Source organism: Mustela nigripes, chromosome 7 (assembly GCF_022355385.1).
Source record: "Mustela nigripes isolate SB6536 chromosome 7, MUSNIG.SB6536, whole genome shotgun sequence".
Taxonomy (NCBI): Eukaryota; Metazoa; Chordata; class Mammalia; order Carnivora; family Mustelidae; genus Mustela; species Mustela nigripes.
In genome coordinates this window covers 49,394,672-49,422,360 of record NC_081563.1, presented here as the reverse complement: position 1 = coordinate 49,422,360, position 27,689 = coordinate 49,394,672, and the positions used below count along the sequence as shown (strand labels likewise).

Sequence of the window (27,689 nt, the reverse complement as noted above, 5' to 3'; positions counted from 1 at the left end):
CCCCCCCCCCCCCCCCCCCTACTCCGCAGTGACTGCCTGGCGCTGCTGCAGGTCCGTGCCATCCTGCATCACCTGGGGCTCGAGAGCACCTGTGACGACAGCATCATTGTCAAGGAGGTGTGCATCGTGGTGGCGCGGCGGGCAGCCCAGCTCTGTGGCGCAGGCATGGCCGCTGTGGTAGACAAGATACGAGAAAACCGGGGGCTGGACACCCTCAAAGTGACCGTAGGCGTGGATGGGACCCTGTACAAGCTGCATCCCCAGTGAGTACCTGACCTCACGCCACGCTCTCCCATCTCTCGCTCTGTCCAGCTCTTTCCTTACCCACCCCCCCCGCCATTTTACAGCAAACCGTCTAATGTTCAAGTGAGTGTTCGTAGCATAGACGCTTGAGTTTAAAGGTGAATAACCAGAAGTAGGCCTGTGTTTGACCACCCAGCCTGTAGAACTCAGTATCACACCCCTGACCCCTGCTGGGGGAAGGTACTCTGGTGACTCGGTCCCTAGCTGCCTTTCCCTGTATGTCTGTTTGCACCGTACTGTTTGGTTTTCCTTAAATTTGAACCAGTTGTGAGGGGAATCCCCCTGGGCATCTCTCCTTTCGGGACTGGCTTCTCCGACACAGAATGTATAGTTTTGAGATGCATCCACCTGGAGGGGTGGGATCGTAGTTTGTGAATTTTCCAGGCTGTGGAGCATATCTTTGAACGAGTATACTACTGCTAATGGATATTGGGTTATTTCTAGATTGTGTCCGTTAAAAACAGTGCTCCTGAGAACATTCTGGGAAGGTATGCTGGAGTTCCAGAGTGGGGTATTTTCTGCAGTCTTGCATGGGGGCTGGCTGACTAGAGCCATGACACTTTTTGTAAATAAAGTTTTATTGGAATTCGGCCCTGCCTACTCACGTTCGTGTTGTCTCTGGCTGCTTTCACGCCACGGTGACAGAGTAGTCACCCACAAGGCGGAAAGTATCTACTGTCTGGCTCTTGATAGAAAGTGTGTTCCTTGAACCTCCCAGCCCCAGTGTGGAAGCACCAAATTCCCTTTTCTTTCTACACTTACCCCTGTCTTTCCGTCTCCCTTTTTCACTCATTTGCATATGTTTTGAGTAAATCATCCTGAATTCAAGAATTGCACCAATCCCCCCCTCCCCCAAGCTTCCCTGCTCAAAGTTAAAAGAATAGAGCTGTGGACGCCTGGATGGCTCAGTGGGTTAAGCTGCTGCCTTCAGCTCAGGTCCTGATCTTAGGATCCTGGGATCGAGTCCCGCATTGGGCTCTCTGCTCAGCAGGGAGCCTGCTTCCTCCTCTTTCTCTCTGCCTGCCTCTCTGCCTGCTTGTGATTTCTCTCTGTCAAATAAATAAAATCTTTAAAAAAAAAAAAAAAATAGAGCTGTTACCCTGGTCTGGGCAATAGGTGGAAAGGAGTGAGGACAGAGAGACTCCTTGATGGAAATGTTGCCTCAGAGAGAAGCTTGCCTTTCCAAGCCCATTCTCTTGTTGATCGGTGCCTCGTAAGTGGGAATCTTCGTCCCAGATGAGAGTTGGGGAGGGGGACAGAAGTCAAGCTCCTGATGCTAGGTGTGTTCCATAGATGACGAGGGCATCGCCGTAACCAATACCCATTAGCTTTACAATAAAACTGCAGCATACTCATTCAAAGATACGCTCCACAGCCTGGAAAATTCACAAACTGCAATCCCATACTTGCATGTGGATGCATCTCAAAACTTATATGCTGTGGGGAGAAGCCAGTCCCGAAAGGAGAGAGGGCAGGAATTCTCCTCGCGACAGGTTCATATCGAAAGAAAACCAAACAGTATGGTATCCTGCTGTGTTGGGGACATGGTGACTGTCTCTTTCTCTGATCCCATACTGAAAGCTCGATGATCACCATAATGTGCCAACAGCAAGCTCCTGAGCCTGCTCCTTTCATCTTTAATGGCATTTTGGATTAGATGTGGGTCTGCTTGAGTCCATACTCCTGGAAAATCAAGTATTACATGCATGAGGCTTGGTCTTCCAGAGTTCGTGAATAGGCTATGTACTTCCACAGGGCACACCTGTGGTGCCCATGACCCTTGACCCTGTCTTCCACTGGTGAATTTTAAGAACACAACCCCAGAATCTCAGACAGTTGCCTCCCAGCGGCTCTCTGCTCCCACTTGGCCCACTATGACATAGACTTGGGGCATGTTGCCAGCCGCTCGAAGCCGTGGTTTTCTGATACACACAATAATAGCGTTTAATACGTGATAGCTATCCTTTTGCTCACCTCAGTAATTCCAGGATCACTTCCTAGGATCTCAACTTGGGGGACATACATCAATCACGACTGAGGTGTTCTTTTCTCCCCCTGTGTCTTCCTCCCCATGTTTGCAGCTTTGCCCAAGTGATGCACGAGACGGTAAAGGACCTGGCTCCGAAATGTGACGTGTCCTTCCTGGAGTCAGAGGACGGCAGCGGGAAGGGGGCAGCGCTCATCACTGCTGTGGCCTGCCGCATCCGCGATGCTGGCCAGCGGTAGAGGCGGAAGGGACTTACTCTGGTTCCCCGTCTTCCCTGCTTTAAATTATAAAATGTCACCCCGTGTGTCATAGATGGGCCCCTGGGCATCTCCTTGGCAGAGAGGGGACTGGGTGTGGTCTCTCTAGATACTCACTGTTGAGTTTAGTGCCCAAGTCTTGGCCCTCCCAAGATCCGTATGTTTTGAAATAAGGACTTGTTTATACTTGTCACAACTGTTCCTACTGGTTCTTTGAAAACTCAAGACAGATTTTAACCTTTAGTCCTCCCCCTGGCCAAATTCCACGTCCCTGCTTAATCCTGCAGGATGGGGACACTAATGAGAAGATACGGTGGCCTCCCCATGGACTCTGAGCACAGTATTTCTAGGTGAAGAGCAGTCCCCGCTCAGAGGCTGATAATGTTTCTCCTCTGAGATCTGGAGGGACCGCCACTCACTTGAGCCTGATTCTCCCACAGGCAGAAGGGGCAGGGGTAAGAGAAGACCAGCAATGGGGGATCCATGGATAGCCACGTGGCACCCCCTCTTTAACCTCCTTTACGTGCCTGGTGAGTTCCAGGAGAGGCTCATCTCTGGAATTACAGCATCCTGAATCCGAGAAAGCAACACCAAGGCCACACGTGGGTTCCTGAGTCATCCATGAGCAATGGACCTTTGGGGGCAGGGAGACTTTTTGTCTGTTTTTAAAAATATTTCCTGCAGAAATGGAAACAACTCTTACTTTCATTTTAATTTATGTTTGAAATTTATTTAGTTCATGAAGTACATCCGTTCCTTTACCTTGACACTGTATGTAATGATTCGTTATATGTAATGTATTTATATGTCAGTGTGTGATGTACATAAACACAGAGTCTTTCCAGACTTGGCCTCTGGAGTAGACGAGCGTCACTAGAGGATGGAAGGTGAAGATACTGACAGGTTACTAGAAATACCTCATTCGCCTGCGAGAAGAGAAGGGAAGCCCCTTCAGGGTGAGTGAATGGCCAAGTAGCTCCTTCCCGGCTCCTTTTTAACCTGCAGACCGGAAACCATGGATGGCAGGGCACAGTGAGGGAAGCTGGGTCTATGGATGGAAGAAACTGCAGCAACTGGCTGCTCTCTGTAGACCTTCCTGGGGCACCAGAACACGGGCTCTTAACCAAAGCAGACAGGAATCCTTTCAGACAGGCTCGCTTAAGAATTGTTTATTCTTAGGGCAGTCAGTATTTTTAAGCTCTCTGAGAAGATAAAGGAAGCCACCAAGAGCATTTCTTAAAAAATTCTGTCTCCCTGTTAATAGCAAACCAAAACCAAACAATGAAACAATCAAATGCAGAAAACCTCAGGGACAACACCTTTAAAGGCGGATTTGTGCCCTCCCGGCAAAACTGATGTGTTTTGTAAATGTTTTTCTAAGAAGCGTCGTCCAAGGACTTCTGGAGGCTGAGCTGTTTTTGTACACAGTATTTATTTCCAACTGTTGATGGGGGTGAGGGGAGTGGGGTGGCCTGAGATCTTCCATGCTCTACCTTTCAGGGGTACAGTTAATTCTGAACCCAAAGGCCACTTCCTCCCTAAAATACGCACACCCTCACACTGCAACTACACGGTAAAGAGGGAATAGCCCTAGAACACTATTGAGTAGGAGTCAAGGATCACAACAAGGAAGCAAAAACAGGGCTGAGTAGCACCCGACTTTGCACATTTATCATACTTGTACTAAGAATGTCTAGATCCGAGTATCACTAAAGAACGCCCAAGAAGTAGAGATGAATTTTAACTTTTAAACTTGAAAATTAGGCTCTGTCTGTGAAATTGCACCTTTTTTTTTTTTTAAAGGTAGAGCTGTGTGTGTGTGCGTGTGGCTATTCAAAATATGTTGTTGGTTTCCAAAATGGAAAATGCATTTTGAACGTCTGTGTTCCCACAGTTAGGTGACCGTTCCTTGCTGATGCTGCTTTGCCTGGTGTAAACACAGTCTCAGTCTTTAGTTGGGATGTGTTGAATCTCAAATCTTTGAGCACTCAGTCTAATAAACGTGTTGTCATGTATAGTAAAGAGCTAGTTGAATTAACTATGTGATGTTAACTATTAATAAATTTTAACATTTTTCAAAATACCCAGCGTGAGGTTCATGAGGATTTTTTTTCTTTTTTTAAGAGTGTGGGCCCATTAGTACTCCCTGCCTGGTCTGAACGATGGATGACTGTCTCGATAATGGTAATAAGCTTGCTTGATAGGCATGTGGCAAAGACTTGTCCTGACCCCAGATACTTCTCTTCCCAGGAACTCAGTTCCAGTGGAACTGGAGGATAGATGACCTTTCCTAGGCCATTTTTGAGCCCCTAGCTTTCAAGCATCAGGAAGAAGTGTGGCAGGCACAGGAGACTATCATTGAAGGAGTCTGGCTGAGCTAAGTTAGCAGAGGCCTCCGGGGCTCTGGCTGGTCTCTGTAGGTACGTGACTCAAATTCAGGATGGAAAGCCACTGCTTAGAACATCTGAAGAGCACGTACCTCTGTCCTCTCCTTGCCTTTCCCCTCTCTCCAATAAACATAATACAAACCTGGGCAATCCCTTCCACATGAGACCCTACTGACCCCCACGGTCATGGCCCCATGGGACAATGAGATTATGTAAGTATCTCCTGCACTGGTGGGGTGCAAGCTGGTACAACCATTTAGATGGGGGGAAAAGAGGCAACAGGCATCAAAGGCATGTTTTGTGTAGTTTTCTAGAAATTTGTACAGAGGAAACAGATGGAGATGAAGAATCAGCTTTGAGGGTATTGACTGTTACGTGCTTTATAACAAAAAAGGAGCACCCCATCCAGTGGGTCTGCCCATCCTGTGTTAGAGTCCAGACAGGAAGACAATCCATGCCTGTTATTTCAGATTTTGCTACAGGGGCTTGGTTATACAGGTGATGAAAGAGCTGAGAAGCCAGAGAGTAACAACACCAAAGAATCAGTCTTTCTATCCCAGTGGCTGGGCCAGAGGCCAAAAGCTGGGGAGAGGGTGGAACCACAGAGCAGGGGAAAAGGGTGGTTAGAAACAACCCTCCCCTGTAGTTTTCTGCAGCGTCTCTCTTGGCCAAACCTGGCAGGGAACCAGCTGGAAAAGGGAGACCGAGCAGAGCAGAGGAGGTGAGCCCTGGCTGCGAGCAGTAAGTAACTTGCACGGACCCCTTAAAACCATGACAATGTTCTAGAAGAACATTTAATTTGGGAGTGTTGACAGCATGCTGTTTCATGCTGAAAGTATGTTATACAACACATTATCATCCTGGTTTTGTTAAAGAGATTATATGGCCTGTGAGGATTATCATGTTTCCCTGAATGTCCCCTCTGCCTGGCTGGACAGCGGGCTAGAATGAGGCCTCTATCTGTGGTAATGGCCGCAGCACCCCCACAGCGGACCCCCACCCCTCTGGGATTCGGGCATCGCCATGGGAGACCCTCTGCATTGCACACCTGCGCTCGCCGGTTCCCCTTCCTTGGGCTCTGCTCAGCTCCCGAAGCCGCCTCCTGATGGGGGGGTTGGGGGGGAGCCCCTCACCACTAGGAAGACCATTTCCTTCACGCAATTGGATGGTCTGTACCCAAGTTCCTTGGAGCTGGGAAATAGCTTTTCCAGCTTCCGTCAAGCCCATTGCGCCTTTTTTTCTGTTACTTTGTTTTCCTTAGGCCCCAGGTGCAAGAGCTGAATTACTCACGCTCCTCAGTTCAGCGCATTTATTTTTTAATCTTTGCAAGGATCCTTCTTGCTTTTTTATCTTATTCTCCTTCACCCTCCTTTCTCTATCCCCTTCTCCACTCAAGATCAGCAATCCTGTTACTGCATCGATGTGATGTGCAACTTATTTGTGTGTCTGAAGCGTATATTGCTTTGTGGGCATGCTTTTTAATTTACAGATGTTACTGGCTGAAAGTCTTTTTTTCCCTCAAGCTAAGCATCACGCTTTTTTTTTTTTTTTAAATAAATATTTTATTTAAAGACCCACAGCTGCGGCTGTGCGGTCCTCTAACCCATTCCTTCCCACTACAGCGCAACCTCCCATGTGCGCATGCGCCGTGTTCCCACCCGCGCTCCCAGCGATGCACGGACGTTGTGGCTCGGCCCGCTCTGGCTGAACGAATATCCGTGCGGCAAGTGTCTTTGCACACGTCCCCTTAATCATCTTTGGATGATCTCTCATGGCATGTATGCGGAACGGGAGAGCGGGATCACAGATCCTTCATTTCCTTCATCTGACCCATTTCAGACTCTCCTGAAAGGCTGCCCCCAGGCACCAACAGGGAATCTCTGGCACCCCTGGGCATTATCCAGCTTCCTAATTTTTATTAAAGTGCTGAGCGTAAAGTGAGATTGCATGGTTGGTCCAATTTACATTTCTCTATAAGACGCTTGAGCATCTCTTTGGATGTTTCTTAGCTTTTAAGGTCTTCAGTTCACTGCCCGTGGACATTCTTTGCTGACTTTGTAAGCAGGGTTCTTTTTCCTTGCTGATTGACCAGAGTCACTTGTTGGATGTAGGACTCAATCTGTTGTTGCCTTAGGTATGACTAGCTTCTCCTAGTCTGTTATTCGGGCCACGGGCATCCTTTCTTGACTAGGAGTCCTTTCTTTTGGTGTAAGCAAATCCACTCACATGGCTTGACCTTTCTCATCCTTAGCCCACTGACATTGTCTTGTTACTGTTAGGTATAGTGTTACTTTTTTTTATAGTGTTAACTTTTCACTTAAAAGGGATAATGTAAACTCTGTGCGCATGCACCTTCCATATAATGGGTAAGGTCCAGTTTTGTTTGTTTGTTTTTTTAATATTTATTTGACAGAAATCATAACTAGGCAGAGAGGCAGGCAGAGAGAGAGGAGGAAGCAGGCTCCCCGAGGAGCAGAGAGCCGGATGCGGGGCCCGATCCCAGGATCCTGGGATCATGACCTGAGCCAAAGGCAGAGGCCCTAACCCACTGAGCCACCCAGGTGCCCCTTTCTTTTTCTTTTTTTTTTTTCCTTCTCTCTCTTTCTTTCTTTCTTTCTTTTTTTTTTTTTTAATATTTTATTTGACAGAAATCACAACTAGGCAGAGAGGCAGGCAGAGAGAGAGGATGGGTTTGGTTTTTTTATGTGGTCGGGTGAGTTAGTCTGTCCTTCCCCATTGTTTTGTAGCAGCGTTTCAGAAACATACGAAGTTTGCCAGGGTCTGGCTCAGCTTTTTTCTGCCCTGATCTCCCTTGTTTGTTCTTGAGCCAGTAACTGACTTTCTAACACCATGACTTTCTAGGGTGCCTTAGTGTCTAACAAAGCAAGTCTCTTCTTTTTCAGACTCTAGTGAGTCATGGTCCATTATTACTCCGTGTAAATTTTAGAAAAAGTCTACCAAATCTCTGAAGAAAAATCAGCTTCGTTTGATTAGAGTTACAATGACTGTAGCGATTTTCGGAGTAGAATGACATTTTGCATGTTCACAAGGGCATAGAACGTCTCTGTGTATTCCTGTAATCTTTTCTGCCTTTTCTCAGAGTTTAAGAGTTTTCTCTATAGAGATTCTGTGAATTCTTTTGTTAAATTAATCCCCAGACAGTTTATACTTGCTGTGCAGTGTCCTTGATTTTTATTATATTTTCTGGTTGGTTTTCCCAGAGTGTTTCAGCCTCAATGCTACTGACATTTAGGGCTGGCGATCCTTCGTTGTGAGGGCTGTCCTGTGCCCTGTGGGATGTTTGCAGCATCCCTGGCCTATACCCATCAGACTCCAGTAGCATCCCCTTCCCCAGTTGTGACAAAATGGCTTCAGACATTGCCAAATGTCCTCTGGGAGTGGGGTTGTCCCATAAAATACTGGCCTAATATAAAATACTGACCTAGTATTTTATCCCCAATATTCTGTGGGACATGTTTGACCACATACTATTTATTGCTTATCTGAAATTCAGATTTAATGGATGGTCCTTTTAAATTTTGTTAAATTTATCAACCTTACCAGGGAGGTATAGTCGGTCCTAGTTGAGAACCATTGGTGCAGAGAAACATTATTAATTATGATAGGCTTTATTCTGTTTTTTTTTTTTTTTTCTTTTAAGATTTTTATTTACTTATTTGAGAGAGAAAGCACAATTAGGCAGAGTGGCCACCAAAGGGAGAGGGAGGAACAGATTCCCCACCGAGCAGGGAGCCCCATGTGGACGGAGTTCGACCCCAGGACCCTGGGGATCATGACCTGAGCCGAAGGCAGGCACTTAACCGACTGAGCTATCCAGGTACCTCTGTGTAGTCTCCACTCTGATCAGATATACATTTGATATTTTTTAAAAAGATTTTATTTAATTAGAGAGACAGCTTGAGTGGGGCAAAGGGTAGAGGGAGAGAGAGAAAGAGATTCTCAAGTAGATTCCTTGCTGAATGCAGAACCCAGTGAGGGGCTCTATTTCATGACCCTGGGATCATGACCTGAGCCAAAATCAAAAGTCAGGATCTTAACTGACTGAGACTCCCAGGCGCCTTGCACATTTGCTATTTTAGCAGGACTACTTCAAAGGGGTCCTTCCATTATTTACATATTGTGTTGTGTCTGTGCTTGGTCCTCCCCTTCGTTGTATATTTGTATATTTCAATGTATCATTTCTCTTTCTCATCCCTTTTCTTGATCAGTCTTGTCAGAATTTTATTTCATTAAAGAATTAGCTTATGAGTTCGGTTAACTTTTGTTCTTTTTTCTTCTCCTCTTCATTAGTGTTTGCCCTTGTATGTTTCTTCCTTTCTTGTTTCTTGATCTTGCTTTGCTGCTCCTGTTCCAACTTTTTCAGTGAGTTGTTTGGCTTGTCTTTGAAATTACGTTTCCCTCTATCTACTATGTTAAGACCCGCATATTTTGAAGCACTGGAATTCTAAGTAATTAGCAATTTGGCAAAAGTTTTCTTTTTATTCCCTTTTAAAAATTCAATATTAGTTTCCAGTAGTATGTTTTTGACACCGTCACTCTGTTACTCATTTCTGATTTGGGGGGGATGATGGTCTGAGAATATGGTCTGTTTGATAATGAATCTTCAGAATTATTAAGTCGTCCTTTGTGACATACTACGTGGACAGTGCTGTAACCCTTCTATGTGTGTCTGAAAAGTCCGTCTTCTCTGGTGTTGGACACAGAACTGGACAGAGAGAGATGGGAAGATAAACACTGAGCCAGAGTGGACATATTCTACAGATTTTCTGAGCTGTTGACAGTGGAAGCCCAGGTGACCTTTATTTGCTTCTTCTTGGACAACAGTTGCTTTTTTTTTTTTTTTTTTAAGATTTTATTTATTCATTTAACAGAGAGAGAGATCACAAGTAGGCAGAGAGGCAGAGAGAGAGAAGGGGGGAAGCAGGCTCCCTGCTGAGCAGAGAGCCCAATATGGGACTCGATCCCAGGACCCTGAGACCATGACCTGAGCTGAAGGCAGAGGCTTAACCCACTGAGCCACCCAGGTGCCCCAACAACAGTTGCTTTTGTTTGTATTTCCAAATGTTCTTGAAATTGGTGTCAGAGGTTTAACACGCACCCCTCCCTTCCCTGGTGGATAAGGGCACTGCTCTGGCCAGCAGGTGACATTTGCCACTGCAGACCAGGTGGATGACTCACTCCTCCTTCCTGGCCAGCCATCTTGCTCTGTGAAATGAGGGGATTTAAGCTCCTGCCCAGCTCAAACGTTTATGTGCTGTTATTTGTAAGCTCCATCTGCTGTTGGCCTGGTTAGCTGACAATCCTGGCACCACGGGCTAGGCTCCGATGCCAGCGTGGCTGGAAGCCTCACAAACCCGGGCCCTCCAGGGCAAGCATGTTCCCACCCACACATGGGGGATGAGGCCTTCCTTACCGCAACATCAGGGGATGATGTGGCCTTTCCCCTTCTTCTACTTAGTGATAAACATATTGCTTTCTGCGTCATGTTCTCTGTTTTCCAGGCTGCAAGCCCATTTCCAGGGAGAGCAGACATGAAGGACACTGCTTGGAATGCGGAAATAAACAGGTATCCATACCCTTGGCAGGCCCAGGGCTTCAGGCCTGCTGAGGGACAAACGCGTGCTCTCTGTTTTATTAAATGTTTTCCTTTTTAATAAACAGTGGGGCATGCCAGAACGGTCCGCGGCCGTCTGCCGACGCTGGGGACTGGGGAGGGTGTACTGGTAGGCATCTGAGCTTCTATTTTCTTGTTCTACTCAGCCATGCCCGGAATGCCTTCACCTTGGGATGCCTCATCTTGGTCCCACGGGACCAGCTTCTCCTTCTTTTGGTAAAATCAAGTGACCCTCTCTTCGGCCAGTTTCTACACATCTCAAAGCCCCAGGTGCTGCCCCCAGTCCATTTTCCCATGGTCCAGAGAGTGGAGGTGTGGGGGTGGGGAGATGTGTGTGCGCCTGTGTATTATCCAGTTTATGTACATTATTCATGAAGCAAGTATGAATTTGCTTCCCATTGCTCGAATGCAAGAAATGGTACAGCACTTGAAGTTAGCTCTGAACTCTCCCTCACCGAGAGGATGAAATGGCCAATATCCGGTATTATTGGGGTGCCCTTCCCCTACCCAGTCCCTGGGGGCAACACAGTCCCGCAAGCACCTGAGAAAGGGCCTTCAGTTCTGGGCACCCAGGGGACCCCCATCTTTCCAAGCCCAGGTGACCCGTTGGAGAAGCACTGGTGCCTGCCAGCCTGCCGGGGCCCCTGAGCAAGTACCCATCTCAAACTCAGCAGCAGACGCTGGTCCAGACCCTGCTTTGGCGCCCCTGGAAGCGGCACCTACATCCCATTGGGCAAATGCCCAGCCCTGCGCTGTCAGCAGCTCCGACTCAGAAGCGCCCTCGTGTGGTCACGTATGGGAACGGCGACACCCTTCACCCCCAAAGGGCCCAAGGGCCCGCCCCAGCGTTTGGGTCCTGGTCCTCCTGGTCCCCAAACCCCGCTCTGGGTCTGCAATTCACCTTAAAGACTGGAGGCTGCTCCAGCCTCAGACACTGGATGGGTATTTTTCATGTAGTTCCCACCCACCCCCCCCAGATAAGCAGATTATTTTAAAATAGTGCGTGCTTTCTTTGTTTCCTTATGGATAATATTTCAAAGGAGGAGGGGAAGGAAAAGAGAAAAGGAGGGAGAGATGGCTAAGAAGGCTTGAACATTCCAGAGAATGGTCAGGAAGGCAGGGATGAGGGTAGTGAGCTGTAGGGAGGATTGGCAGAGGGCTTTGTCTGGTGTGAGCATTCAGGGCTCTGTCCATCTCCACCTTGCTCCACCATTACCCCGGTACCTCTGGGTCCCCATCCCGCAGGTCCTCACCCTGCAGAGGTAGCCTCAGAAGAGAGATGCTCATCTTAAAGAGACAGTCAGACTTCCCAAGGCAAGTGGTCAACCCTGGACAGTCTGAGAGTCAGTTCTTTACAGTAAATCATCAATTTAATAAATCAAAAGTCAGTTAAGTTTCTTGTAAGTCAATACTTTAAATTTCCCACCTGAAGGCTGTGGTGGGAGCAGTGAGCAGGCTGGCTGTGGAGAAACGCACTCGGAGAAATTCGCATCCGCGTGGCCCTGGGCCTCTCGCTGGGTTGCTTCCAAGGGCCAAGACAGCTCTATTTGACCAGTGGCTAACAGTTTTCTGGGTTTTCTTGCTCTCTTGTGTTTATGGGAACAGGGGAGTGCTTATTTTTCTCTGGCTCACACTGTTTCTTTTGTCTTTCTAATACTGTTTCTTCCAGTTCTCTGGGATAACTTTTCTTGCTTAGGGCTCGGGGCTGAATCGTGATTTGTCTCGAGGTCAAATGAGGGATATTTTTGTGGAAGACCAGGAAGGGATGTTTTAATTAGAGAGTCTGGGACAGTTGAGAGCTGTGTGTTCTTTTTCACTAGCAACACCTCACCAGGCAGAGTGAGATCAGGGATGACACCCCTGCCACCAAAGGCTTAAAAGAGAGGTCCCCAGGCCCTTCCCTGAACAAGCTCACTGCGGCTGGGCAGAGACCACTGCAGACCGCCCAGATTTTCTACCTATTAGCTCCAGCATCTTCTCTGCTTAGGGTCAGTGGGAAAGTATCCATCATGGGACGTCCCAGATTTCATCTGTCATGGCTGTAGCTAGTGTTCTCTCCTTGGAGGCTTTCCCTCTCCAGCAGCTCCATCAGGTTTGCGGGTTCTTTCTCTGGTCTAACCTTTCACTCCTTCCACCTCTCAACCCTTCTCCTAGAGCCCTGGAACTCCGCAACCAGCCAGTTACCTCAGAGGCTCAACCTTGCCCCCATGGATGTTTCCTCCTCTCCCTTGCCTTAATTCACTCATTCATCCAATACTGGTTGAATGATCATGAGGACTGTTGTTTTGATGCTGAGGAGACAACGGTGGACAAAATAAACTGACTCCTACCTTCCATCCTTGTAGCGAGAGAGCGAGCACCTAACATCTAGGATGTCACATGTGGTTAGTGCTGTGAAGAAAAATACAGTAGGGTTAGGGGAGACGGAATGATGGTGTGGGGGCAGTGTGGCTATTCTACATAGGGAAGGGAAAAAAGTGCTTCAAATAGAGGGGAGCCACGTGCCTCTGTGGGGGAAGGGCTACGGAGGAGCCACAGAGGGGCCAGTGTGACCCGTGGGGTGCGCGAGGGGTGAGTGTGAGGGGGGAGGTAGGAAGGCATGCGGAAGCATTGCGTATGGGAGCCTGAAGTTCAGCAGAGTGTTAAGGTTGGAAACAAAAATCAAGGAGTCCTAAATTTATATGTGTATTAAAATCACAAAACTAGGTAAGATCACTTTAAAAGTGAATATAAATAAGGGAAAAGAGATGTTACAGGGGCGCCTGGGTGGCTCAGTCGGTTAAAGCCTCTGCCTTCGGCCCAGGTCATAATCTCAGGGTCCTGGGATGGAGCCCTTCATCGGGCTTTCTTCTTGGCAGGGAGCCTACTTCCTCCTCTCTCTCTGCCTGCCTCTCTGCCTACTTGTGATCTCTGTCTGTCAAATAAATAAATAAAATCTTAAAAAAAAAAAAAAAAGATGTTACCGACTAAATCTTGAGGATTTCCAAAACTGAGCGGTCTGGATGCTGAGGCAGAAAAGCAGGTGTGGCTGCTGATCATGTCATTTGGCCTAAGGAGGCCATCCCTGACCTGGACCAGAGCAGCTGAGGGGAGGGTGGGGAGGATGGGGAGGATTCCAGAAGGCAGAGGGCACCAGAGGCAGTGAACATGCTTGACTCTTTAGAAGAGTTTTGCAAGGGAACAGTGGGCAGTTGAGTTTTCAAGGCAGGAGGAATTTCGGCATGTTTCTGTTCTGATGGGAATCATGCAGCAGAGAATCATGCAGAGGGAATCAGTAATGATGGGGGGAGAAGGGCGATTACCAGGAGGATGCTCGGGGTCACCCCTGAGCAGGCTGACTCGGATGCATTGGGTGTTAGGACACACACCTTCCACGGGCTGAAGCCTGAGTATCAGTCTGTGGCCTTCCCAGGGGCTCCGCAAAAGTGCTGATGTAGCCTTGATGCTCCCCCGGCCATTCTGGAGTTGAATCCACAGTGAGGACATGAGGATGCAGCTCCCTGCCCTGCCCACCCCCCCAACACCCCCACTGAGCGTAGGGCTCACGGATCAGCGCAGAGCATTCTGTGAGGTGCTGCATCCGCCCAGGTTGGGTGCATCTGGGGATATGTTCTTGGGTAATGTGTACGCATTCTTAGCCAAGTCCTCTCCTTGCATGAACTGGGTGGCACTGCAAAGCACTTTCTTCTGAGTCCGACACAAGCGTGTGTGCACGGTTTCCCAGCAGCAGCCAGATGAATCTGGCTGTGCCCCTACAGTGAGGCTCCTTGTTGTCTGCGGTGGAGGACACCAGGATGAGACCTGGCCAGGCCCCGTGTTACAGAAGGAGCCAGGAGAGCGGGGCTGTGCGGGTGCAGGAGGTCCACATGCTGCTTCTGGGGCTAAAGAGGCGGCCAGGGGGAAGGCTGGGGTTGGAGCTGGGACCAGGGCAGGTGCTGGGGATGAGGACACTGGAGGAACTCTGGCCCTTATGGGTTCTTGTATTAAGTCTCCTTTTATTTCCATTATGTGAATAATAATAGGTCTGGTAGACCCTTAGGGGCCAATCATGAATGTTCTATCACCGCTGGTTGAGTCTGCCTTCTGGGTGTCCGCACGTGGCTCCCTAAACAAAAGGCTCACCACATGTGGTGGAGCAGAGTGGCCTCCACCAGCCTCTGCTCACACACACTTCCCATGGGGAGGGGCTCTCCATGCACAGTGAGATTTCCCATGTCCTGGTCTGGCTTCTGATTCAGGTAAACGAGCAGCTCTTCATTTTCCCAGGGAATTTGGGCCCAACTATGGCTTTTCAAGAGACTTCGTGATATACTGGGAAGAGCTGTGGGTAGAAGGTCTGGAGAGGGACAGTTTATTTCAAGCTCTGCGGTGGTCATCTTTGGGCCTCATGTCCTCAAGCTCAACACGTTTTATGTTGCAGGCACTGGAGATGCAGCGGTGATCAAACAGAATTGTTGCTTGTATAAAACATATATTCTCTTTGGGGAGACAGATGTTAAGCAGATTAAACCAAATACATAGCATGCCAGGCAGTGACAAGTTCTTTGAAGAGAAATAAAGCAGCGTTGGGGTGGGGCATGGGGAGTGTTGCTGGTGTTTGTGTGTGTGTGGTTGTGATTTTAAGGGTGATCAGGGAAGGCCTCTATGAATAGGCGACATTTGAGCAGAGATCTGAAGGAGAAAGACACACGGTTACCTGGTGAGCGCATTTTACGTGCAAGGAGCAAGCAGGTGTGAAGGTCTTAAGGATGAGCTTGGTCGGTATCCCAGAAGCCCCCAGGCCCAACGGGGCCAAAGAGCGATCAAAGGAGGAGGCTGTGGGAGGTTAGGTTTGAGAAGTGGGAACAGGGCAGGCAGCTTACATATAGCCTCATGACTCATGGTAAGGACTCTGTTACCCTCCCTCAGATGGGAAACATTGGGAGGGTCTGAGAAGAGGGGTGACACAGTTAAAAGAATCACTAAGATGCTATGTGGAGAATCAGCCAAGGGGGCCAAGGGCAGAAGCAGAAAGTCCAGTAAAGAAGCTATTGCAATGACCCAAGTGAAAGATGGGGTGGGGAAACAGAGAGGTCGAGGATGGTGGGAGCTGTGCATGAGATTTCAGTTGTTTTCTTTCTTTTTGGGGGGGCACATAGTAGGTTTGTATTTCCACCCTCCTTTAAGTTAGGGGTGGCCATACTTGCTTTGGACAACAGAATATGAGCAGAGGAATGTGTGTGGCGTGTGTGAGAACAAGACCTTGCAACATGCCTTCTCCTGCCTCAGATCACATGGAGCTATTTGGTCAGGTCCCTAAGTGATCATGATGGGTAGAGCTCCTACCAGCTCAGGCTGGACACGAACAACAAAATAAAGATCTGTATGTGATGCCTCTGAGATCTGGGGCTTCTGTGCCACTGCAGCACAACCTAATTTATCCTGATTCAGATCACAGGAGGGAAGGGTTTGTTCTGAGCAACTGGAATATTAGGCCTTTCATTTCTTGAGATGGGAGGGAGTGCGGGAGGAATGGATTTGGGGGGAAGGATTCTGAGCTTGTTTTTGGACACACTCAGTTTGAGATCGTATCAGGCATCAGGCATCCAAGTGCAGATGTTAAATCAGCAGCTGGAAACGTGGGTCTGATTTCCATGAAGTCAGGCTGGAAATACACACTTGGGGGTTGTAAGCAGGAGGCCAGGTCAGATCCCTAGGAAGTGGGTGCAGGTGGAGAAAAGCGTAGACAGCTTGAAGGCACCGAGTAAAGACATAGAGCAGTGTTGAATGCTGCTGACAGTTCGCTAAGATGAGAACTCTCCACTGACTTGAGAGTGCGCCGGGGAGAGATTAGTGACCTCTGCGAGAGCAATTTTGGGGACATTACAGGAATGAAACTGATTGAAGTGGGTTCAAGAAAGGCTTGAGAGAAAGTGCAGTCGGAGAATAATTAACTCCTTTGAAGAGGATTGATGTTATAGAATGGTGGCCGTGGGAGAGATCTGGGGTCAATGGGATCTTTAAAATTAAAAGAACATTTTAGATGGAAGACATTACAGTACCTCTGCATGTTTTGGGAACACATGCATGTTTCCTTCAGTAGAAAGATTAAAAAAAATAATTTTGGGGGGCACCTGGGTAGCTCAGTCAGTTAAGCAACCAATTCTTGATTTTGGCTCCGGGCATGACCTCAAGGTGGTGGGACTGAGCCCCCAACTGGCTCCACACTGAGTGCCCCCTCACATGCAGATGCTCACTCTCTCTCTCAAAAAAAAAAAAAAAAAAAAAAAGTGTTCATGTAGTTGAGAGGGGCCATTGGATGAAGTAGACACAAGGCTGAGATCCGGCAGAGGCCTGCACTTGGGAACCTGCAGGGCTTGTGCTTTCTGAGGGGCGCGACTTGGGGGTAGGAGGCAGAGATCTGGTATGGACTTCGTGGGGCTTGAATCTGGGCCCAAACTGGAGGCAGAATAGGGTTGTTCTGGATGAGCCATAAGGTTTTTTTCAGGTCTGACAATTGATCATCTCAAAACTAAACTTTTCCTAACAATCTGGTTCACAGCGCTTTCCTATTTTCCATCTTGCAAATCATTTTGTACTGCTGATGGCCCCCATGAAGCAGGTCTTGGCTCTGGCCCTCGCCCCACTGGTGTGGCTGGCCCTGCTGTCCACGGAGTTGCCCAGGTCTGCAGCTGGCCCAGGAGTTTAAACCCAGCTTCACTGTAGCTGGCGCTCAAGGGCTGCCCGTTTTTTCCATTGGTTAAATTGGAATGTTAGTACTGAGCCCACAGGCTCATGTAGAGTGTGCCAAGAACTCAGCTTGTCTCCGACACCTAAAAGTTTGAGCTGCTAGTATTCTCATCTGCCCTCACTTCTGCATCTTGGGGCAAGCACAGGTCTCTGTTGTGGATGCTGGGAGACTCCCTGCTGTCCTCCAGATCTGGTCTAGATTTCTTCACTCGTCAAATGGAGTCCTTCACCATTTGACTCCAACTCCTTCTCCAGCCCGGTGTCCCAGCTTCCATGTTCCTTGTATTTCAGACACAGAACTTGCCACTCTCCAACCTATGTCTTTTTTTTTTTTCTTCCATTATTTCACAAAAGATACCCCGCCCCCACCTACCAACCTGGAGAAATCCTGCCCGTTCTTTAAAATTCAACTTAAGTAATGGGTTTTCCTAGAGGATGTCCCTGACCTCCTTCTGGACACCTCTGATCCCAGGCTGGCTCATTCTTAATTCTGTCCCCTCCCTCTAAGTTTGTCTGGCTGTCCTACCTGTGATGAACTCCTCAAGAGTAGGAGCTGTTTTGTTTCTTTCTTTATTTTTAGTGCCTTTAAAGGCACCTGGCACCAATAAATATCTTGGGTGGTTGGTTACTCCTTTTTTTTTTTTTTTTTTTTGAGAGTGACATCGACAGACCGTGAGCAGGGAAAGGGGGGTCAGAGAGAAAATCTTAAGCAGACTCCACCTCCAGTGTGGAGCCCTACCTTGGTACTTGATCCCAGGACCCTGAAATCAAACCTGAGTGGAAATCAAGAGTTCGGCTTCACGGACTGAGCCACCCAGGCGCTCTGGTTATTCCCTCCTTTATATCCATTTCTTTCCCAGCCCTAACTTTCCACACTGGATTATTTATCAAGGATCTGTCGTCTCCATAAATCCATAAATGTCATGGAAGACCAGACGTTAGCTTTATTTCTACCCGTGTCACCACAGAATAACACACAGGAGTGGCTCAATAAAGGATAAAATAGTATGAAAGGATTCCGCACATTCTCAAGTGCCCGCGGGTTCCCCGCAGATCATGAGGTGGCCTCCAGGTGGCGCCCGCCGCTCAGAGGTGGTGACGCTTGGGGTGGGGTTGGGGGGCGGGGTATCGCGGCGGCGCAGGGCCAGGTGCCCTTGGCCGCGTGGACGCACCACTTCTTTTTCTGAGTCAGAGGTGCGTTGTCTGCCTACGCAGTTGGACCTGGCAAATATTTTAGAAACTGTTAACTAGGGAGGGTTGAGGAGGGCTGCCGCCTTCCGGTGCCTCTTGAGTGATGTTTAAGTCTCTGGTGCTGGCAGGGGAAGGAGTCCCATCTCTGCTGGCGGCTGGCTGCCAGCTGCCACACGCATACACACAAAATGTTATTTATCGGTCATAATGGTGATAAAAGCAAGTGCATGACTTGTCCAGCACACTTACTAGGTGTCAAGCACTGTTCTAAGTGCTTTACATATATTAATTCAAAGGCACATTATAAGATTAGAAAAAATAAAATTGACATTTTATAGCGAGGAAACTCAGGTGCTGAGGTTAAAGAACTCAGCCAAGATTGCTCATTTAACCAGTAGCAGAGATAGGGATAGACCCCAGGCCGTCTGGTGCCAGGATGTGTGCAGGCTTTCCACTCTGCAACATGGCTTCCCTCTGGCTCCTGAGCTGTGTAGCCAACTGCCCAACCATCTAGCGCCCAGCCAACAAGGCTACATTCATTTAGCACCTGCCGTATGCCAAGTACCTGCCCTTGCCTTGGGGATAAGCAGGTGAAAGAGAGAAAGCATCTGCCTTTCAGGAGCCTCAGGCTGTCAAGGGAGACCAAAGTGTTGGGGTGTGTGTGTGTGTGTGTGTGTGCCAACTAGATGCCCAGGACAGTGGCGGGAATGGAGATGCCAGCCTTCTCACTGTCTTCCCAGGCAGCCCAACTGCTTTTTTTTTCTGGTGTCCCATTCCTATATTGGTCTTCCTCTTTTTTTTTTTTTCCACCAGTCTTGGTACTAGAAACCTGTTGGGGCTCAGGCAGCCCCCTCTCCAGTTTCATCCTGGAAAACTTGCAAAGGACCTCCACTGCCTCCATTGTCCTCACATTTTCCCATTGCCATCCTAACTCCATCACCTACAGCTGCGGCTTGCCCAGCCTCCGCTGAGCTCAGTTTCCAAGGCCCCAGCCCAGCCACGCCATGAGCTCCACCTGTGAAGTCCTCATGCCCCAGCTTGAGAGCTGGATAGTTTTTATTATCAGTAAATAATAAAATCACTTGTTGTGGCTCAATCACACTTCTACTTCTACCCCAGCTAGTGTTGCCTGTGAGACCTGCGGACTCTAGTCTCTCCTTTTCTTTGAATGCATCAGTCCGCTGCTTGCCCATCCTAGACACACCACAGGTGGTCACTGGAACCCTGTGATGGTCCCTCAACTTTTCTGTCTCCATGTAAACACCTGCTCTCGAAGTCCACCAGGCTGCTTCAGCTGGGATCGGCTTTCTCTGCCTCACTGGGGAGCTGCAGGAATCCACACAGTTGGCAGGTTGGTGCCTGGTACGGCTGGCTGCATGATTTGTGGGACCCACTGCAAAATGTTTGTTAAATCTTTGTTAAAAATTCTAACAGGGGTGCCTGGGTGGCTCAGTGGGTTAAAGCCTCTGCCTTCGGCTCGGGTCATGGTCTTGGGGTCCTGGGATTGAGACCCACATCGGGCTCTCTGCTCAGTGGGGAGCCTGCTTTCCCCTCTCTCTCTGCCTGCCTTTGCCTACTTGTGATCTCTGTCAAATTAATAAAATCTTAAAAAAAAAATTCTAACAAGTTCAAGATGGTGACACCAAGGCATTAAATGAAGTACCAGCCCTTCCAAGCATGGGACTCTGTGAGACTGCACAAGTCACACAGTCTTGGAGCCCTGATGCTAGGTCATAAACATGATTCCCCCTTCACAGAGCTTGCAGAGCTGACTGGTCCCCCCCGGTGTCTCAGAGCTGCTATCTGTCCTGCCCTCTCCATCGGCCGGCTACTGCTGCCGTCCTCAGCTATCCCATAATGTTTCAGTCCCAGACAACCTCTCTCCCGCCTCACTTGCATTCTGGAAGGCTTTCTTGAGTGGAGGAGAAAGGCTGGAGTTCCCACCAGGGTGAGAGCCGTTTGGACCGCATGGCATGGGAGACAAAGACTGAGAATCTCTGTCACAGTGAGCCCTCTCAGAGCCTGGTCTCCTCGGCTGCCCGTGTGACTGAATCCAGACGTCAAGGGAAGAAAGAAGCTGAGAAAGAACCAAGCAGCTGGGCTCTCTCTGGCTAAGTGTTGATGAGGCATTTCACATGTCTTCCTGGATCTATCCCTTTAGGGGCCCTTTATGTTCCCCTTTTTATCACTTTAGAGAGGAGGGAATAGGCTCAGAAAGGTTGCGATCTTGCTTCATGTCACACAGCTAGTAACTGGCAGCTGCAGGCGTTAAGCCTCGGTTGGTAGGAGGACAAAGTCTGCATGCTTTTTCGCTTTCTGTGTCCCTCTACAAAGGGGCAGCATTAGGTCTGACACTTACACACACACTGAATCCAGCTCTTCTTCCTGCCCCTCCCTCCACCGCAGCGCAGTGATTACCTCCTGAGGAAATTCGATTTCCTCCCCAGAGCCTGCTGAGGTGATAGGTGTACACTTCCATTTACTGATGATGACCGCTCCCCAGCAGTCAGGGAGAATTCACCTCTCACAAGGGCTTCTTGACCCGTCCCTCTTCTTCCAGCCTCTCCTTTCCATCAGGCTGGGAAGGAACGGGGCAGGACTCTGTCCACTTCTGTTCCGCAGTGGCCTATAGTCCCCACGCTCCCTGGACATCTCTCACCGTCTCCTCCCCCACTTGAGGCTTTGCCACCTGCTTGGTCTGGGCCACAGCTGGGGCCACTGCTGTCCTATTACGGATTGTCCTCTGCCATGCCCTTCCCATAGCTCCATGAGCGGTATATAGGAAACACGGAAATGAGACCACTGACTGCATAGTGGATGATGTTAAGGTGGTTTTTTCTTTGTCTAGGTGTGCTAAAGGCATTGAGGTTCTATTTTTTTTTTTTTAAAGAATTGGTTTTAGGAGACATACACTGAAGCATTAATTGATGAAATCAAGGATACTTGGGCTGGCCTGAAAATACAGGAGGGGGCACCTGGGTGGCTCAGTCGGTTATCTTAACGGCTGCCTTCAGCTCAAGTCATGATCCCAGGGTCCTGGGATTGAGCCCCACATCGGCCTCTCTGCTCAGCTAGGGAGCCTACCTCTGCCTTCCACTGCCTACCACTCTGCCTGCTTGTGCTCTCTCTCACATCAAATAAAATCTTTAAAAAAAAGAATATTAAAAAATAATAATACAGGAGGGGAAACATAGGTGGGAATTTGGACCGAACAAGACTGACTCCGAGCTGCTGGTGGCTGAGCCTTGGTGAAGGGCCCATTGGGGTTCACTGTATTCTTCATCTGCTTCTGCCTTTGTCTGAATTTCTCTATAGGAAAAGATTTAAAGAAATGTATTAAAATAAAGGGCATTAAAATAAAGAGCAGTAGACCCAAGAACTCTTGAGTGTAGGTGAGTGGGGATGTTGGGCAGAGTGGGGAAGATGCCTAAAATTGGCAAGTGTACCGAAATGAAGAAATATCATATTTGGGCTTTTCTAGAATTAATATGCAACCAGGTATCTCTTTCCCTTCCTCTCTGCCACCCTCTAGCCCCGCACTGCCCCTATTATCAGCCAAGACAGGGCAGGGCCCAGTGAACATCTCTGTAAGCCCGCCTTCTTCACATGTGTTCCTGGGATGCTGGGGGCCTGTGCAGGCCCGAGGGGAGCTTCCCCAGGCTTCTCAGCAAATGGCTGCAGCTACTCTTGCCCCTCTGCCGAGCGACTGAGCTCTGGACCATACCTTGACCGTTGCTTCTCCCACTGGCTGAGGAGTGCTTGCTTGGGTGGGGACTTCGGAAGGAGGCTGACAGCAGACAACCCCTCCCCTGGGCTCCACTGTGTCCAGGGAAGCCTCTTTTGTTTTCTCAGGCTGCAGTCCTGGACCTTTGTTTCAGGAGCCCTGTTTTGGCTCTGGCAGGGGCCAATCCCTCCCCACAGGAAAAATCCAAGGGCCAAGTCAATGCCAACAGGGTCAGTCCTTTCTGAGTGTCCTATCTCTTGGGTACCTGGGACCCAAAATTCTCTGCTCAAATGCCCCAGCCTCTTCCAGAACTGTAGGGGCCTCTTCCCCATCAGTCCTGCCTGTGGGGAGCTCACCTGGGCCTCAGGGACCACCAAGGCCAGCTGGTTTTAGCAAGGCTTTGGATAGAATTTAGGCATGTGGGTGGAGCTGGGGGTAGGAGGAAAATATGGGAATGCAGGCAGATTGCTTTGCAAATTTTCGGGGCAGGTGTGGGTCTGGGGTCTGTCAGGGAAAGGAAAATTACTATTCCTTCCTTCTTACTGAGTAACTCCCTTCCCTACACTTTTCTTCCTTTAGGGTGGATTAAAAGGCTTCTTCAGGAAAAACACACCAATCAACAAATGAGCAAAAAAACAGTACTTCAGACTATACTTCACACAAACTGCACAACCCATGGGCTCAGATGGAGCACTCAGCAGACCACCCACCAACATGCCTTTGAAAGAATACTCTTAAGGGATTTGGGGGGACAATTGGCCTCTATAGAGGACAGATGGGAACTGACATATGCCTGAAGCTGGTAGGGATAGAGAACATCTCAGAAGAGGAGACTATGGGAAGTATGTCTTGCTGGTGAGTTGAAGGATTCTCCTCTAGGGTAAGGGTTCCCAAGCTGTTTCCTGCCAAATCTCCTCTTCAAATGTCAGCTGGCTTGGAAAGCCAATGTGAGGAGCAAATGCTGTGGAGCTAGTCCAGCTGAAACAGGGCTAGGGGGTAGGTGACAGTCCTGGCTGGGGACGTCCACCTGCTCCAGAGGAACAAGGTGGAAACTTCTAGATCTGGGGAGTGCACTAGATGAGGGGAGCGCAGGTCAGGGGGCATCAAGCTGTTCCAGGCCTGGGAGTCAGAGCTCTGGGTCAAGGCTGAGAGGAAAGGGACCTATGCTGGCCACGGGACAGTCTCAATTCTCCTCGGGGCCAGAAGACACCGGCAGTTGCCATTAGCTTTGAAAAGATAATGTAAAAAGCTGCCTGTACTGTGCAAGGAGCTAGGTAAACGTTAGATGGTTTTCACAGTGAATGGGGAGGTGTGGATGTTCCTGGCCAGGTGTTCCATCTGGCTCCCCACCATGACTCTTCTTCAGCCACTCCATGCTGGTAATGAAGCTGACGTCACTCAGCTCAGACTCACCCTTCCATCCCCTACTCTGTGGCACCAGGGCTGGGACTCTGCAAACCAGTTCTCTGTGGCAAGCGGCTCTGTCCATGAGGGGCTGTGAGTGGGCCTGCTCCTTCCCTGCTGCTTTCTGGTCCTCTGAGCAATGCTCCAGCAATGAGCCTCCACCTTGCTGGGACCGTTTCTTCTCACGGCAATGTGTCCCCATTTCTAGCTGTTTCCACAAGTCCAGCACCAGTGTCAGAGATACCAGGCAGTCGCCCCTCATCAGGGGTGAGGGTCTCAGCTCTGCAGGCCCCTGTTCCAAGCCTCTAAGTGACCGGAACCCCCATCTCTTGCCTTTGAGAAGCCCTTCTCTACCTTGATAGTCTCTTTTTGCCTTTTCAGCCTCCAATACCAGCCTCACCTATTGCCTAGATTAAATTCCCTCTGTTAAAATGATTGGAGTGGGTCCTGGGCTCCAACCGAGAGTGCCTGGTACACACCCTTGGAGGCACTGGTCTGGAAGCTGACCAGGGCAGATCCCTGCCTGGCTGGGCTGCTTTGAGGGGCCTGACCTCAGGAACTGCCAGCAGCCCCAACAAGACAACCCCTATGGGAAAGGAGCTCTGTGCTCGCAGGAAAATTCTCCTAATCCAACGCAACATTTATAAACAAACTCACTCCAGGAGGGAGGGTTTAATTTAAGAAAGCCAGTAGGGACCCTAAATCCTTTCAACCCAATCAAAGCTGTCAGAGCCTGTTAGCATCAGAGCTAGTCAGGTGGCCCTGAAGCTGCCGATCGCCCGACAGCCGTCCTGTCACCAAGGAAACCACACGTCAGAGCAGAAAGCCATGAATGGGCCCCCCTGGAGCCAGTATGAGACTCAGTCATCTGACATGTTGTCATTTTCAGCTCTGCCGAAGTGCAGCCTCTCCTGCAAGAATGATTCTCTGAAACTTCTCTGCCTCCATTCCCCCCATCTTCTGTCTCCCAAATTGATAATAGGCCCACTTCTGAGAAAGACAAGTGCTGGCAGGCATGACAGAAAACAAGAATAGTCCCTTGTATCCTCAACAAAGATAAGGCATCCTGTCTGCAGCACTGACATCAAGACTAGCACCGTTGGGACACCCCTACCTACCTCCCCAGACCCAGATGACTTGTGGTCATCTAAGGCCCCTGAGTGCTGGTCATGAACCTGCCCCCCAGTCCTGGACAGCAGTTCTGGAACAGCATGATGATGCATGGTGATCCTCTCCTCTAGTTGAATTGAAATTTGTTGTCACCACCCTGCAAAAGACTAAACAAACCTCTATCTTATCAATGACAGATAACTTCAAATGTGACAAGAGGATTTACTCACTCATCCAATCATACCATAAATATTTACTGAGCTCCTCCTGTGTGTCTGGCCCCAGGCTAAGCAGTGAGGTTAATAATCACTTTTTAGTCATGGATGGAGCCAAAGGGCACTTAGGATGGTCAGAGGACAGTTCGGAGGAAGGGACATTCTTAGGTATGTTTCAGGTGTCCGCCACAAAACTTAGTGGCTCAAACAATGACTGCAATTATTTTCTCATGAATCTACAATTTAGCCAGGGGTTGGTCGGGACAATGTGTCTCTGTTCAACCCAGTATCAGCTGGGGCAGCTTGGAAGCTAGGGATGGGACTCATCTGAAGGCATCCTCATTTACATGTCTAGTAGTTGATGCTGGCTGTTGGCAGGGATTTCAGCTGGGGCTGTCAACTGAGACACCTGCAGGTGACCTCTCCATGTGGTTGCTTGTCTTTTTCATAGTACGGTGGCAAGTTCCCAGAGGGAGCCTCCCAAGGGAGAACTAGGTTGGAAGCTGTATCATCTTTTTTGACCTAGTGTTAGCGCTTACACAGAGTCAATTCTACAGCATTTTATTCATAGAAGCACGTGGCTAAGGCCAGTCCATATTCAAGGGGGAGGAGAATTGGACTCTACCTTCTGACAGGTTAAAGTCTAAGAATTTGTGGATATGTTTAAAACTATGGCAAGCTATGACTAAAAGAAGAAATTAGAAGAAGAGCATTGAAGGAGGTCCTAGTGTAGAAAAAAGCTTGTTGAGTTCAAGGCTATGAAAGGCCAGCAAGTGAGCAAGGGGGAATGATGTATGGGATGAGGTTAGAGGGAAAGAACCACATTAACCAGCTGTAGGAGTTTAGGTTTTATTCTAAGTGCAGTGGGAGCAACAGAAAGATTTAATATTTAAATTCACATCCTGAAAGGAAGGATCCTCCAGTTGTTACATGGAGAATGGATTGAAGTGATACAGGAATATGGAAAACCAGTTAGGACATTGCTAGAGAGGTCCAACAGAGAGAGGATGATGGCTTGGACTAAGAACACTGGCACTAGAGATGAAGATAAGTAGATGCACTTGAGAAAAGGTGGGAAAGGTGGAAAGAATGTTTTTAATAGACTGGATGTGAGAGTGAGGGAAAGGAGAGTAGGCAAGAAGGACTCTCAGGTTTCAGGCATGAGCATCTGTGTGTGTAATGGAGACTTTGATTGGAAGACTGCAGGGCAGTGACAGGGGGACTTGTTGATATGGGTGATGGGTAAAATTTCGAGTCTAATTTTTAAGTACTAAAGTTTGAGATGTTTGTGAAATATACCAGTAACAATGAACAGACAGCTGGGTATGTGAGCTTGTAACTCAGTGGAGAGTATGGGGTTGGAAATACAAATTTGGGAATCATCAGCAGCGTATAGATGGTATTTACAGCCATGGGTCTGGATGAGATCACTTGGGGATCTAGAGTGAGCAAGGGTATGAGGATTTAGTCCTAGAAAGAGTAGCCTGAAAAAGAGTGAAGAGTGGTCAAAGAGATAAGAGGGAAATCAGAGCACTGGATGTTACAGAAACAATGAGAGGAGGCTTGGAAAGAGTGAATTCAGAAAGAAAGACTTGGTCTAAGGCTCCTCCAGGTATGAATGTCTATGATTTCATGAATGTCTCAAATCCCCTAAAGCTAAGAAATTCTGTGACTGTATTGCATCTTTGAAAAAACAAACTTCCTGGTGAATTTTTATGTCTCTCCAAAGACCATAAAAAAATAATTCTTGACAATAAGAAATTCTGTATCTGGGCCTTAAAGCAATCGTGGGTGCAGTCAAGCCCAGAACAAAAATGGAGATGCCTGGAAGGAAGCTAGGGTATAAATGGCAGTGGAAAAATAACATGGGGTTTTCTGATATCTGATTCCAGGAGAGATGATTTAGTCATAGCAGACCCCACAGGTGACTAGAGACAAATGGCAGCCCTTGTCTTTATATAGGGACCTGTGTGGACCCCAACCCTTGTTTTCTCCCCTTTGGAGCACTCTCTGAATCTGCACTCTATGTGCAGGGTTAACTTGTTAGGCAAGGCACTCCAGGTTTGTGTCAGTGGAGTCATCAGAGGGTTCTCAGCTAGACCCTGGTCTGGGAGGATAGTCTGGCACTAGGATTCCTTCTGCTCGCTGGTGTGGGATTGTGTGAGAGTGGGTCACCAGAATGGCACCGACACACTGATTGAGGGTGACTCTCACATAAGACACAGAGCGAATTCAAGTCCAACATGTGCACTTGAGCCGTGTGTGTGGGCCCATGCCTCAGCTTACACAAGTCTGTGTTTAAGTGCTATCTCTGATTTATGTCACCCAAAGGTGTGGGATAGCGGCAGGCTTCCTTTACTCTGTGTACTCCCTTGCCTCTTGAGGTTGTCACCCCCTACAGGCTTCACACCACCTTTGAGGAAGGCCTTCAGGGGTGGCTATGCATTAGCTCCTCTGAGGGATACTGACTGTTGCTTTGCCACACCTATAGGTTCTTCCAAACGATGTCCTCTCTTGCCTTCAACTGATATGGTCATGCTGTGATTTCCCAAGTCTGTCTTGAGGCTATGCTGAATAAGGAATGGACATTCCTTACTTGAGTGAGACTTGTTTTTCTTGCTCGTTCCATGTCTTCTTGCCTTTCCTCCCTGTTGGTAGTGGTGTGTGAAAGCAGGGATACAGGCAACGACTAGAAGTAATAATATTCTGAACATGTAATATGATTATTGCCTAGAATTAGAGAATAC

The 27,689-nt window shown here is 48.6% G+C and overlaps 1 protein-coding gene and 1 long non-coding RNA gene across 2 annotated transcripts in view; both read left to right on the top strand.

The window, feature by feature from the left end:
- HK2 (hexokinase 2) overlaps window positions 1–4,630 on the top strand; it is a 61,073-nt gene extending 56,443 nt beyond the window's left edge. Inside the window, exons 17-18 of the mRNA XM_059405736.1 lie at window positions 30–263; window positions 2,385–4,630. Coding sequence (XP_059261719.1) covers window positions 30–263; window positions 2,385–2,529 — 379 coding nt within the window. The 3' untranslated portion in view covers window positions 2,530–4,630. The remainder of the gene's footprint in view (window positions 1–29; window positions 264–2,384) is intronic.
- Window positions 4,631–4,679: 49 nt separating this feature from the next.
- LOC132022502 (uncharacterized) lies at window positions 4,680–8,657 on the top strand. Its single transcript, XR_009405596.1, has 3 exons — window positions 4,680–4,731; window positions 5,581–5,655; window positions 8,596–8,657. It is a non-coding gene; the product is annotated as an uncharacterized LOC132022502 (long non-coding RNA).
- Window positions 8,658–27,689: the final 19,032 nt, after the last annotated feature.